The 13,605-nt window shown below is 45.8% G+C and overlaps 1 protein-coding gene across 1 annotated transcript in view; it reads left to right on the forward strand.

The window, feature by feature from the left end:
- The first annotated feature begins 10,170 nt into the window (after positions 1-10,170).
- TTC39A (tetratricopeptide repeat domain 39A) overlaps positions 10,171-13,605 on the forward strand; it is a 144,712-nt gene continuing 141,277 nt past the window's right edge. Inside the window, exon 1 of the mRNA XM_082265735.1 lies at positions 10,171-10,586. Within this exon, the coding sequence (XP_082121861.1) occupies positions 10,564-10,586 (23 nt within the window). The 5' untranslated portion in view covers positions 10,171-10,563. The remainder of the gene's footprint in view (positions 10,587-13,605) is intronic.

A 13,605-nucleotide genomic window follows, 5' to 3' on the forward strand; every position in this document is an offset into this window, starting at 1 on the left:
GTGTTAATATCACATCATCAGTAAATAAACTGATTTTATGTGGGGTATCTTGAAATCTAAACCCTAATATATGTGGGTGTATGCGTATTGTCTCGGCCAAAGGTTCCATCATTAAATTAGAAATACTTGGGGACAAGGGGCAGCCCTGGCGGGTGCCATTGGTGATGGAGATAGTTCTAGAGTATGTACCTGATATAAATATTTGTGCTGAAAGATTAGAATACAATGCCCAAATTGCCGACGATATCCTGCCATGAAAATCGAACTTCTCCAGCACCAATGCCATATACCGCCAATACACCCTATCGAACGCTTTCTCAGCGTCAACTGATAAAAGAATTGAAGGAATCTTTGATTGTTCCACATGATTGATAAGACTTATTACCCTTCTAGTTGCTTCTGCCACTTGTCTGTTTGCCATAAACCCTGTTTGGTCTTTATTCATTAGGGATGGAAGAACAACTGTTAACCGTTTAGCCAAGATTTTAGCATACACCTTCACATCTGTGTTGAGTAATGATATTGGTCTAAAGTTTGCTGGTGTATCAGGGACCTTTCCTGGTTTTTGCAGTGCTACTATGTGAGCGCGAAGCATGTCTGTTGTGAATGAGCCCGATGTCATAGTAAAGTGAATTAAGTTAAGTATATGTGGTGCCAAGATCTGTTTAAATTGTTGGATATACTCATTTGTAAATCCATCAGGACCAGACGATTTGTCAGGAGGGAGTTAATCAATTGTTATTAATAGTTCCGTGATGGTCACTGGTGTATTCAAAAACCAACTGTTCACCCGATAGCGTGGGTAATTTTAATTTTTCAAGAAATTCAATTATTTGAGTCAGATGGTTTCTTGAATGTGGGATCTATTTCTAAATTATATAAAGCGTCATAATAATCCGCAAACGCATCTGCGATTTCTTGTGGTTTTAACAATTTTTTTTAGAAAAAGGATGGTATACATAGGGGATTTTATTTTTTATTTTCCGAGATTTAAGACGAGAGGCAAACAGTTTACCTGCTTTATTATTTTGAGAATAATGTATTATTTTCAATGGTCTCATCAGTGGCGGCCGGTGTACAGAGGGCGCAGGGGCGGCGCCCCCCCATCCATGCGTCCGGCCCCCTAATCTGCATGCAGACACACAGAGTTGAATGGGGATTTTTTTTTTTTTTGCATCACCTGATTAGAGCCAGAGGCTCTAATAGGGCGATGCAAAGGGTGGACCCGGGGCGCAGAGCAGTGCGTCCCGAGCCCACCCATTGTGTGACAATAGCGAATGAAAATTAGCTATTGTCACACCGATCCTCCTCCTGGCCAACCCGATACGCACTTCCTGATTGGCCGCAAGGCAAACTTCATGCCATTGGCCGAGGAGGAGGCGGGAGCGGAGGATTTAGAGACGCGCCGCTGGGACTGAGGAGAAGCCGACGCCGAGAGACTGATCAGAAGCCGCCCGCCGCCGCTGCTGCTCCAGGTAAGTAAGGGGGCACGCACTCTGATTTCTGCATTGGGGGCATGTATGCTGGTCACTACATTGGGGGCACGCACGCTGATCTCTGCATTGGGGGCATGTATGCTGGTCACTACATTGGGGGAACGCACGCTGATCTCTGCATTGGGGGCATGTATGCTGGTCACTACATTGGGGGCATGTATGCTGGTCACTGCATTGGGGGCATGTATGCTGGTCACTGCATTGGGGGCATGTATGCTGGTCACTGCATTGGGGGCATGTATACTGGTCACTACATTGGGGGCATGTATGCTGGTCACTGCATTGGGGGCACGCACGCTGATCTCTGCATTGGGGGCATGTATGCTGGTCACTACATTGGGGGCATGTATGCTGGTCACTGCATTGGGGGCATGTATGCTGGTCACTGCATTGGGGGCATGTTTGCTGGTCACTACATTGGGGGCACGCACGCTGATTTCTGCATTGGGGGCATGTATGCTGGTCACTACATTGGGGGCACGCACGCTGATCTCTGCATTGGGGGCATGTATGCTGGTCACTGCATTGGGGGCATGTATGTTGGTCACTACATTGGGGCATGTACGCTGATCTCTGCATTGGGGGAATGGTATGCTGGTCACTGCATTGAAGGGGGCATGTATGCTGGTCACTACATTGGGGGCATGTACGCTGGTCACTGCATTGAAGGGGGCATGTACGCTGGTCACTGCATTGAAGGGGGCATGTACGCTGGTCACTGCATTGAAAGGGGGCACGCTGGTCACTGTGCATTGAAAGGGGGCACGCTGGTCACTCTGCATTGAAAGGGGGCACGCTGGTCTCTCTGCATTGAAAGGGGGCACGCTGGTCTCTCTGCATTGAAAGGAGGCACACTATACCTTAATTATTGAAGGCCCCTTTCACACTTTTGCGACCTCAAAGTCACGCAATTTTTTACAGCGTTTTTTGCCGCAAAGCAATGCCTATTACATTTTTCTGTTTGCGCCCCCCCCAAAATTTTGAGCACCAGCCGCCACTAGATCTCATGGCTTTATCGTGGTCTTGTACTAAGAGGCATCGTAGTTCATTACGTAGTCTTGTGAGGATAAAAGAGTCTAAAGGGTTAGGGTTTCGTTTATTTTTAGTTTCTCTAGTATGAATTTCCTGCAATATTTTAGCTATAGAGGATTGTAGTAATTTTATTGTTTTTGTCCCTAGTTGTAAAAGGCATTCCATAATATTGAAGGGGAGATGTCTGCGGTGTTATTTATATCAAAAAATGTATTCAGATGCTTCATTAATAGGGTATTATTAGCTGAAAGTTGGATCAATTTATTGTTGCAACGCCAGGCAGTTATACAAGATCTAACACAGTCGGCTCACAACGTACAAGTAATGGCAGCATGATCCGACCATGTTATATCATGTATGGAAACTTCTAAAATGTTTTGTAATAACCCTTCATCCACTATAAATAAATCTATTCTTGAATAAGATTGATGCCTAAATGAGAAGAAGGTATAGTCCCTCTCTTCTGCATGGAAACATCTCCATGCATCATATAAGTCCTCCCTGCGAAGAAACCCATCCAGGGTAGCCGGCCGGTTTCTGCGCAGAGAGGAGGAATCCAAATGGGGGTTAGGAGTCAAATGAAAGTCTCCGCACATCAACAAACTTCCTTCACAGATCTTGCAAATTATTTTATAGAGTTTCCTGAAAAACCGCGTCTGATGTTTATTAGGTGCATAAATGGAAACCAAAGTAATAGATATTTTCTCGATAATCCCAAGACTATAATATATCTACCCTCTGGATCTAATACCAAATTCATGAAAGTAAATGACACCGTATCCCTGATCGCCACAAGGGTTCCCCTCTTCTTCTCCCGTGCCGAAGCAGGAAAAATATGTGGGAAACTCCGATGTCGACATGGAGGGGTCTCATCTCTAGGAAAATGTGTTTCCTGCACAGCAAAAACATCCGCTTTTGCGCAATACGGCTTCTTTCCATACAGATCTTCTTTTAGCTGGATGGTTCAATCCATGTGCATTAATAGAAAGCCTAGTCAAGCTCATCGTCATATTGCGCTGTTAGGATATAGAGCTGTGTGGGAAGAGACAATATATACCGAGCGGATCCCAAAATACAACTCAGAAAGGAAAAAAGATATCCTATTAGAAGGCAACATGTGTCAATTTAAACAAAAACAGACCTTAATCCATACATTAAACCGAATCAGTAGTCCATTAGTGTACTTCCACCAATTTAATAATAAAAAAAATATATATATATATATATTTTTTTTTTTTTTTTCCGCATCTGATTAATTTCATTACGCTCTGGTAGGAGCCTACGCGATGCTCTAAGGGGGAAAAAAATGGAGGAGAAGAAAAAAAAAAAAAGGAGAAAAAGGAAACCCCCAAAAAGGGGGCTTCGTGCAGGTAATTCTGCAACATCGGTGGGGGAAAAAAAAAGAAAAAACATTTTTCCCCCCAAAAAAAGAAAAGGTACGATGTATTGTACCATTCCGCCACACCAGGGGGAACATCATATTGGCTGGGATGGGGGCATTGGAAAGTGATTGTTTTAAGCATTATTCATCCTTTTTGTTTTTTCTCCTATTTTACTTTTGTCCATCCAAAATTGGGATTTGGTCTTCATACTGTATCCGTTCCTGCTGATGGGGAGATTTTCCACTTTTTGAGTAGCTCCATACCCTCTTCTAGAGTATCTATTGTTTTGAAATTATCTTCATGGAAAATCGTCAGACTTGCAGGGTATCCATTTATACTGAACATTATGATTACGGAGGGTTTTAGTAATCACCAAGAGATTATTGCGTCTAAATATACTTTATTGCAGGTACAAGTTTATTTACCCTGCATCGGCTCCTGATGAGTGGAAAGAACCCACGAAACGCGTAGAGCCCTTCTCGATGCTATGCAATTATTACTATCTGATGTATTACCTGTTTATACAACCATTACCCATCAATGCATCTTGACAGCGAAGTCTAGGTCAACTTATAACACTCACTACACCATGGTGTGGTTATAGGTCTTAGTGTATATATATATATATATATATATATATATATATATATATATATATATATACTATGTGAGATTAATAAGCAATACTATTTATTCATTGTATTTTGAAACGACTCAATATGTGTATATGTACCAATAAACATTTTATACATTGATTTTTTTTACATCACTTTATAGCTGTGTGCTTCATTTAAAGTCCCAAACCTCCCTCCTCATTCTTCTGGTAAACTAGGATCTTGCATACTATGTGATAGCTTTGCTTCCAGAACAGTAGATGACATTTTTATAAATGGGCCCCATTGTCAACCCTGATGCAAAGCAGAATGTACTAAAAAAAAAAAAAGAAGCTTGTGGCTTGATGGGATGTAATGCATGTCTAATGTGTGTGAAATAATCAGCGCACATGCATCTGGGAAGTCATACAGGCATCTCTCACAGCCTCGATGTATATATATGTAAAGCGCTTGTTTCCTGGCCACTGAATGCATATTGTGGGCCTTAATAGCTTTCCATCCAAATATTACCTCAGGTTTGTAATTAGCTCTGCACCACACGCCTCTCTGTCATATGTCACAAATTAAGTTCTGCCGGCGATCAGAGTTTCCCTCTTGCTTCCAGATTCCCCTTTCACTTCCTGGGGACTTGTATTAATGCAACTCAGCAGTTCTTTCACAAAATCACTGAGAAATTATATGCCAAAATTACACAGCAGAAAAAAAAATGGTGACTACTTTAAATGTAACAGGAACAATAAACCTCTGGTGTTAAATGATTCTGAAACATGAAGCTTGTATCAATCGATCAGATTCTTACATTCATGTTGTAATTTGTTTTGAAAGGATTACAATCTAAATGTCATTAGCTGCTATGAACAACACAGATACTTAAGCCTGGTACACACTATGAGTCTTGTTTTGTTGAACCCAGCAGGTTGAAACAAAAATAACTGTCAGCTCCGGTAGGATCCTCTGTACTAACTATGCAAAGTTAGTACAGTGACCTCCCCTGTTGAGCTGTCCCCCCGCCAAAACACTCTGATCAGCGATCTCCGCCATTGTCTGAGGGCGCTGTTTGGGAGTTGGTCGGCTTCTGGTTTTCCAGCATGCTCATCCAACAGTAGCTGGTCAAACGGGCGACTTTTGTCGGATGGAGTGGCATTCACACGGCCGAATGACGGCCATTTTTTTTTTTTTAACCGGCCGCTGTCTCCTCGACATTCGACCCGTGTGTATGGGGCTTGAGGGCTCGTTCAGACTTTTTGCCAAAGCAGGCAATTGAGCCACCCACGACCACCTACCTGGGCACAGACATGCAGCCACTCAGGGCTATACACATGTCGCCCCTGTCACATTCGGTGGGCAGTACAGCTGCTGAACGGGGCCCATTCAAGTTACAGGGGCACGGTGCAACCGCATGCAACTGTGGTGGTTCAGCCTTTTGAGGGTTGAAACAGGCGGTGAACAGATCACTTTTCAGAGGGGTGGCAAGGGATGCCACATGTAAGGTGTAGGTTGCCACTGTACTGAACCCACTGCTAATACAATAGATGGAAGTGTGTGGCCGCAGCCAGCGCCACTCCGGCCATACCGCCTGACACGTTTTGCCCCGCCTCTGTGACCAACTGGGCTTGGTCACAGAGGTTTGAACTATACCTTATACCTCTTAACCATCCCTCATTTGGATGGACTGTCCTTTAGAAATCAAGGCCTTTTGTCCCTTAATCCTCACTAATTGTCCCCTCTCTTTTATGTCCAAAATATTTATCTCAATTAAAAAAAAAAAAAAAAAAATGGTTTTGGACACTGGTCACATCGGTGCGCCTTGTCATGCGATTTGACAGGCCCAGATCACATGACAAGTCACACCCTATTGTCGGCAATGGGACTTTTTAAATCAGTTTGACACCGACTTTGCAGTGCTCCACAGATTTGAAAAAAAGAATTTCCTGCACTATTTTTGCCGATTTTATGTGTGACTTGCATAGACATCTGTGCATGAAATCGCACAGATGTCAGCCAAGTCACACTGACATGCGGCTTTGAAATCGTGCGACTTGACTTGAAATCCCACAATTTCAAAGTCAGATTTGGTGTGACGGAAAGCTAAAAAGTAGAAGGTTTTTTATATCCTAATGCAGGGGTCGGGAACCTTTTCGTCTGAGAGAGCCATGAACACCACATATTTTCAAATGTAATTCCGTGAGAGCCATACACTATATTTCAGGGGTCGGGAACCTTTATGTAATATTCATACAGTGAGTAGATGGAGCCGTGTGAAAGTGCTTGGAGTCCGGTCGGGAAGAGAGCAGAGCAGGCAGGTATGCAATGAGGCCGGAGTGGTGAAGCGCCTGCAGGCCTGCGAGTGATGGAGGCGAGTATAGGCCCTGAGAAAATGATGGCCGGCCGCTGAAGGCCCCAGAAGTGGATGTGAGAGGCAGCTCCCTTGGGTTCCCGGTGTCAGAGGGGAAGGAGATCATGTCTGTCGGGCACAGGGAGCGGACGGCAGGTATCCTTACCGGGCGGTGATTGCCAAGGCCCTCAGATGCACAGCACACAAGCTGGCGGAGGTACCGCGAGTAGGCCGCGGGGTCTGTAGCGTGGCAAACCGGTCACCCACAGACGAACTGAGGGTAGCCCACAAAGTGTACCGTCGATAGGTGCAGAAATCTCCTTGGCACCGGGCACAGCTACGCGGATGGCACTGGATTGAGTGGTAGACGCGGCGGAGCTCTGGGACTACACGTTCAGAGCGGCTCACGTCCGGACACGCCCCCCTTTATTAAAGATTTGTCTGCGAGCCAGATGCAGCCATCAAAAGAGCCATGTCTGGCTCGCGAGCCATAGGTTCCCTACCCCTGTCCTAACGCATTCTCTGCATTAAAGCAGAGTTTCACCCAAAAATGGAACTTCTGCTATTTTGGACAGGTACCCCTCCCCTCTTCCGGGAAACACCGCGCCGTGGCCGTCCGTCCTGGAAGTTCGGTCCCCTCCTCCTTCCCCCGCCGCTGAGCCAATAGGAATGCGCAGCATGCTTTGTGCATGCGCAGTAGGGACCCGGCCGTGAAACCGCAAGGCTCTCTGCTTTAAGGCAAGAAACCTTCTGTGTGCAGCTATCCCCGCAGCCCCCTTTATGCTTACCTGAGCCTGATCTCAATCCAGCGCTGTGCTAGATAGCAGTGGCTCTCTCCTTGCTCTCTCTCTCCACACTGGACATGGAGGCAGCAGCGGGAGCTATTGGCTCCTGTTGTCAATCACAGCCAGTGAGGAGGGGGTGGGGCCGAGCCAAGTGCAAGCAGCTAGCTATGGAGGGACTTGGCAGAATGAGGAGCCAGGAGTGCCAGTGGTGGACCCCAAAGGAAGAGGATCGGGGCTGCTCTGTGCAATACCATTTTTCAGGTGATTGTAAAGCTTATATATTTTTTTAAATTAAAATAACCAGCAGGTTTTTATTACCTGCTCTGTGCAATGATATTGCACAGAGCACCCCCCCCCCCGAACCTCCTCTCCTTGGGTCCCCCAGTCGGCACTCTTGGCTCCTCCTCTTCTTGGAGGAGGAGCACAGTCATGTGCAAGCAAAAATGCTGTTTCTTTTTTTTTTCCTTGCATGTGATTGGGTATTCTTTACAAAGTAAAGCTTCACCTCAATAAAGGATAAGTCCAGTCAAGAACTAAAGCTAAACCTGCTCTTTGCCACATTCTAAAACTATTCTATCTAATCCTGTAAATAAAAATCACTGTACTTACCTTTTCTACACCCAATCCGGTCAAACCCCACGCTGAGCAGTCACTGGCCGCTTCAGTGTGTAGGTGTGTGCAGGAGAGGCGCTCGACAACAGAAGCCCCATAGTAAGTCTATGGGGGACATCACTTCCCATTCATTTCACAGCCGTCGATGAAATGAATGGGAAGTCGGTCCTCTCCTGCACAGAGCTTCTGTCACTGGAGAATGGAACGGGTCGGCTGTAGGAAAGGTAAGTACAGCGATTTTTACTCTACAGGGTTAGATAGAAGGGGCTTAGAATGTGGCATAGAGCAGGTTTAGCGTTAGTTGGGTTTTGACTGGACTTATCCTTTAACTAAGCCCTGATGTAATTGCACTTGCAAAGTGCAATGTCTATTTGCCTTTGGTAAAATAACCCAATGATCTCATTGGTGGACTATGCGTTTATTAAAAGTGAATGTTCACTGAGCTTAGTAAATAAAGATTCTAGCAAAAAGCCGGCACATGATTGGGTACACAAAGTGAACACAGGTTAATAATTCATTCACTTTGCAAAGTACTGTTCCCTTTAAGTAAATCATTCCCAGTGTCTGTATGACTTGTAAGTGATCAGCCTGTACTCCTTTAGTAAATCATTGTCCCTAATACTTGTAAGTGATCAGCCTGTACTCCTTTAGTAAATCATTCATTGTCCCTAATACTTGTAAGTGATCAGCCTGTACTCCTTTAGTAAATCTGTGTCCCCATTGCTTGTAAGTGATCAGCCTGTACTCCTTTAGTAAATGTGTCCCCATTACTTGTAAGTGATCAACCTGTATTCCTTTAGTAAATCATTCATTGTCCCTAATACTTGTAAGTGATCAGCCCGTACTCCTTTAGTAAATCATTGTCCCCATTACTTGTAAATGATCAGCCTGTACTCCTTTAGTAAATCATTGTCCCCATTACTTGTAAGTGATCAGCCTGTATTCCTTTAGTAAATCATTCATTGTCCCTAATACTTGCAAGTGATCAGCCTGTACTCCTTTAGTAAATCATTGTCCCTAATACTTGTAAGCAGGGGCGTAACTACAGGGGTTGCAGGGGTTGCAATCGCTACCGGGCCCATGCTCCAGGGGGCCCGGTAGCAAACCAGTGGGTGAACTTCCAGGATCGCAAAGGTCACACTTGCGACCGGACCCTGGCATTGCACCACTGTGGGGAAGCCCCAAGATTGCAGGAAGTGGGCCCACAAGATTGCAGGAAGGGGGCCCACTGCAGAACTTGTGAAAGAATCCTGCTGCAGGACCGTAATAAAAGGCCATGCAACGAGTGTAAAGAGCCCCAGGATTAGTGGGAAGAGCCCTGGGCTTGAAGGTAAGGGCCCCGGCCAGGGGTCTGGGGGGCCCTTCATGGTTTCTTGCATCAGGGCCCTGAAGGTTCTAGTTACGCCTCTGCTTGTAAGTGATCAGCCTGTACTCCTTTAGTAAATCATTCATTGTCCCTAATACTTGTAAGTGATCAGCCGTACTCCTTTAGTAAATCATTGTCCCCATTACTTGTAAGTGATCAGCCTGTACTCCTTTACTAAATCTGTGTCCCCATTACTTGTAAGTGATCAGTCTGTACACCTTTAGTAAATCATTGTCCCCATTACTTGTAAGTGATCAGCCTGTACTCCTTTAGTAAATCTGTGTCCCCATTACATGTAAGTGATCAGCCTGTACTCCTTTAGTAAATCATTGTCCCTAATACCTGTAAGTGATCAGCCTGTACTCCTTTAGTAAATCACTGCCCCCATAACTTGTAAATGATCAGCCTGTACTCCTTTAGTACATCACTGCCCCCAATACTTTTAAGTGATCAGCCTGTACTCCTTTAATCCCTCATTGCCCCCAGTGTCTGTGTGTGACCTGTAGATCCTGGGATCCTGGTGCTGTGATCTGCTCTGTGCTCAGGCTGATGACTTGTTGCAGGAGGTGTTCCAGCACTGAGCATTCTCTGCTATAGACAGTCATCAGCTCAGCTGTGCAGAGACCAGTCCTCCTCTCCCTGGAGGAGAAGTTTCTCCAGTGCTGATAATGTCTGCGGATTATTAGGCAGACAGTTATCTTCTCTGATCCCAGGAGCTTGCACTCTGCAGCATTTAAATGGCACACAGCTGACGTTGTCAGGTCTGGAAGGCTGTCTGCAGGATCGTGTAGTTGAAGGTATCTACCAATCAGAGAGCTGGGAGAGGGCAGAGCCAGCCCTGCCCAGAGCCTGTGTGACTGTCACTTGTCCCCGAGCTGTTGCTGAGAGAGAGAGATTGCTGCGGAGGTGTGGGGAGATTTGTGCTGACTGCCAGCTGCAGCATGTCCAGAGATACAGGTGGAGGGTAAGTCTGACATCTATGGTCTGATCTATGACTTCATATGGGGGGTGATCACCTACTTCACTCCTGATCAATGGGGCTGTGTGCTGCCAGAACCTGGTGGCACTGAAGGGGTTAATCAGAGTTTTATTTCTAGCACTGTATTACAGGTATGATGTGTATTCAATGTAATCCAATTGTTTGTTCCTGATCAGATATTGCAGCATCACTAATCATTTTTTTTTTGCTACCATACTGCTCCCATTTGATCACTTTTGTATGATCCAATTTAAAGATGATGATAATGGGCTGAGCTGGAAAATTCTGCATGCAAAACCAATTTAGGCACCTGAGCGATTTGTCACGCTTTTCCAGAAATGCGTCAACATGCAACAGTAGAATTTCTATTTTATCATGTGGGCCCCATTGACATGTGAGCGATGTTCTGTCACTCGTCACGCCAGAGTTCAATCGCTTCTTTGGGACAGGACCGCGCATTTATAGCCCCATAGAGGTAAAGTGGGGGGCACCTGAAAAATGTGCGTAACTCGTGTTTTCATGTTAGCAGCCAGTCTCCTCCTCCTAGTAATCTACTTTTTATTGGTCTAAACGAAACCGATGAAGCCGATCAGGGCTGCTGTTAGAAATCACGGGGCCCCATACAGCCTACCTGGCAGGGCCCCCCCCCAAATATATCAAGACAAAATTTTTACTTTTTTACTAAAAATACACTAAAATCATTATTAGCGGACACCAACATAACAGTGAACTTGTCTGAACTTACGATTTGTTTTAAAAATGTTTACAATTATTTTATTTTACAATTTCTTTCGATTTTCTTTTCGATTCTTTAATTTATTACAATGTTTAATTGGTATTTATTTATTTTTTTTATTTTTATTTTTTTACAGGACAGGGGAGTCTGCAGGATGGGGGGGGGGGGGGCGGCATAGTGAAGGGTGGGCACACAGGGAGGGGGAGGATCAGGAGCAGGCAGAACAGGGAGGGGGATCGGTGTCGTAGAAGCAATTACAGGAACGATGCCCTGTGTCTGTGTCTCTCCCTGCAGTAGCTGAAAGCTGGCAGGAGTGGGAGAAACTGGCTTTCAGCTGCTGTATAGAGCCACACAGGGCTTCCTTCTGTAATTGCTCCTCCGCCCAACTGCACCGATTCCCCATGCTGTTGGGCAGTGGTGTATTTTGGTTTTGTGCTGCCCTAGGCAAGACTAAAATTGGGCGCCCCCCCCCCCCTCCGCCAACCTATGTAACTTTGCCCCACTCCTTTTTTTAATGGATGTGGCTCCTTCCAAAATTGAAGGACTACAAGTCCCAGCATGAACCCCTGAGAGCTCATGAGAGAGGGGGTGGGTGAGGGAGAGAGAGAGGGGGTGGGTGAGGGGGGTTGAGAGAGACGGGGGGATGAGAGAGCAAGAAAGGGGGGATGAGATAGAGAGGGGTGAGAGAGAGAGGGAGGGTGAGAGAGAGAGAGAAGAGGGGTGACAGAGAGAAAGGAGGGGTGAGAGAGAGAGGCGGTGAGAGAGAGGGGGGATGAGAGTGAGAGAGAGGGGGGAATAAGAGAGGTGGCTCTAGCAACCAGTGGCCAATAGAGACTCAGGTGAAGGGGGGCAGTTTCTTTGCTGCCCCCCTGCAAAGTGCCGCCCTAGGCCTGGGCCTTGTTGGCCTGGGCCAAAATACAGCACGGCTGTTGGGGCCTGCCTGTGTGCCTGGGCCCCCTACAGGAGGACTGGTGGTCCCCCCCCCTATCAGCGGCCCTGAAGCAGATGTTCAAGTCTGAACCTAGCCTTATGGTGTATGGAGCAAATGATTCTGAAACAATCACTTCACATTTTTCATCCATGGAAAATAATTCATTTTGGCAAAATGTATAGTTTTTGATGCATCAGTTACAACGGCTGGATTGAACCCCAGTCGCAAAGCTTGTTGTGTGATCGGCCATTGTTGCATTATTTCCCATGTTGGTATGCGTGTTGCTTTGCCGGCTCATTTGCACACATGTGATCAGTAGTTAACAGGCGATTTAACCCTTTGTGACAACTGCAGTACACTCAGGCAGTTGTCGACAAGTGATTCACACTTACTGAGCCTGTGTGTGGTTAAGCACTGAAGGGATGGAACAGAAAACTCTCTTATCCTATTGCTTGTGTCTGGAAAATGCAGATATTAGGGAACTAGAAATGTCCCCAGGTACCTGGGTATTAAATGTGTGAGAAACTATCAGGATATAATTGGAATAAATGCATATTAGTTGTCGTCAGATGTGACTTGATCCAATCCTTTATACGTTCGACTCTACTGACGTTGGCTGATTTTGCTGGCACTATGTTGTTCATGGAACGGGCACACTGTTTGTTTTATTTGTATTATTTATTGCAAGTATTTAAATACTGGCGACAATTTACGTAGTACTTTACGTATATATTGTACATCCACATCAGTCACTGCCTTCAAGAGCTTGCAATGTACGTTCCCTACCTCACATGCCAGGGGCAGACTAGGCAGAGGGGCAATTGCTCCCCAGGCTGCTCTGATGCCCCCTAAAATGTCCACACCACTTCCACTGCAGACATGCCTAAAGGTTTCCTGGCGAAGAGGAGTAAAAAGCTCATGCTGGTGTCCTACTGAGTGCAGGACGAGGACAGAGCACAGGCTGCCCCCACCTCCCCCAACATGGATGGTGTATGCCATGTCTGAGCAGAAGCTGGCTCCATGCCCCACTGGAGCCCCCAGCCGACCAGTTTGGGATCCCAGAGTCAGTGAAGCAGGCACTGTCCAGCCCAATCCGCCCATTAAGCAGACAGTACAAGATTATAACTACCCTAGCTCTGAATAATAGGGTTCGCCCTTGAAACGCGTCAACCATTTTGTCTCCCAGCAGTACGGATGGACTTGATTAGACCTTCAGGCAGTCAACCTCACTTGCTATGATATGCGTTTACACACTATGCGTTTGTGGGTATATTTATTGCTGTTTTTAACTTGAATTAATTTTTATTGAGCTAATGTGCTAGGTTGGTGCACCCTTC

This window comes from Pelophylax lessonae (assembly GCF_965119305.1).
Source record: "Pelophylax lessonae genome assembly, chromosome: 8".
NCBI lineage: Eukaryota > Metazoa > Chordata > Amphibia > Anura > Ranidae > Pelophylax > Pelophylax lessonae.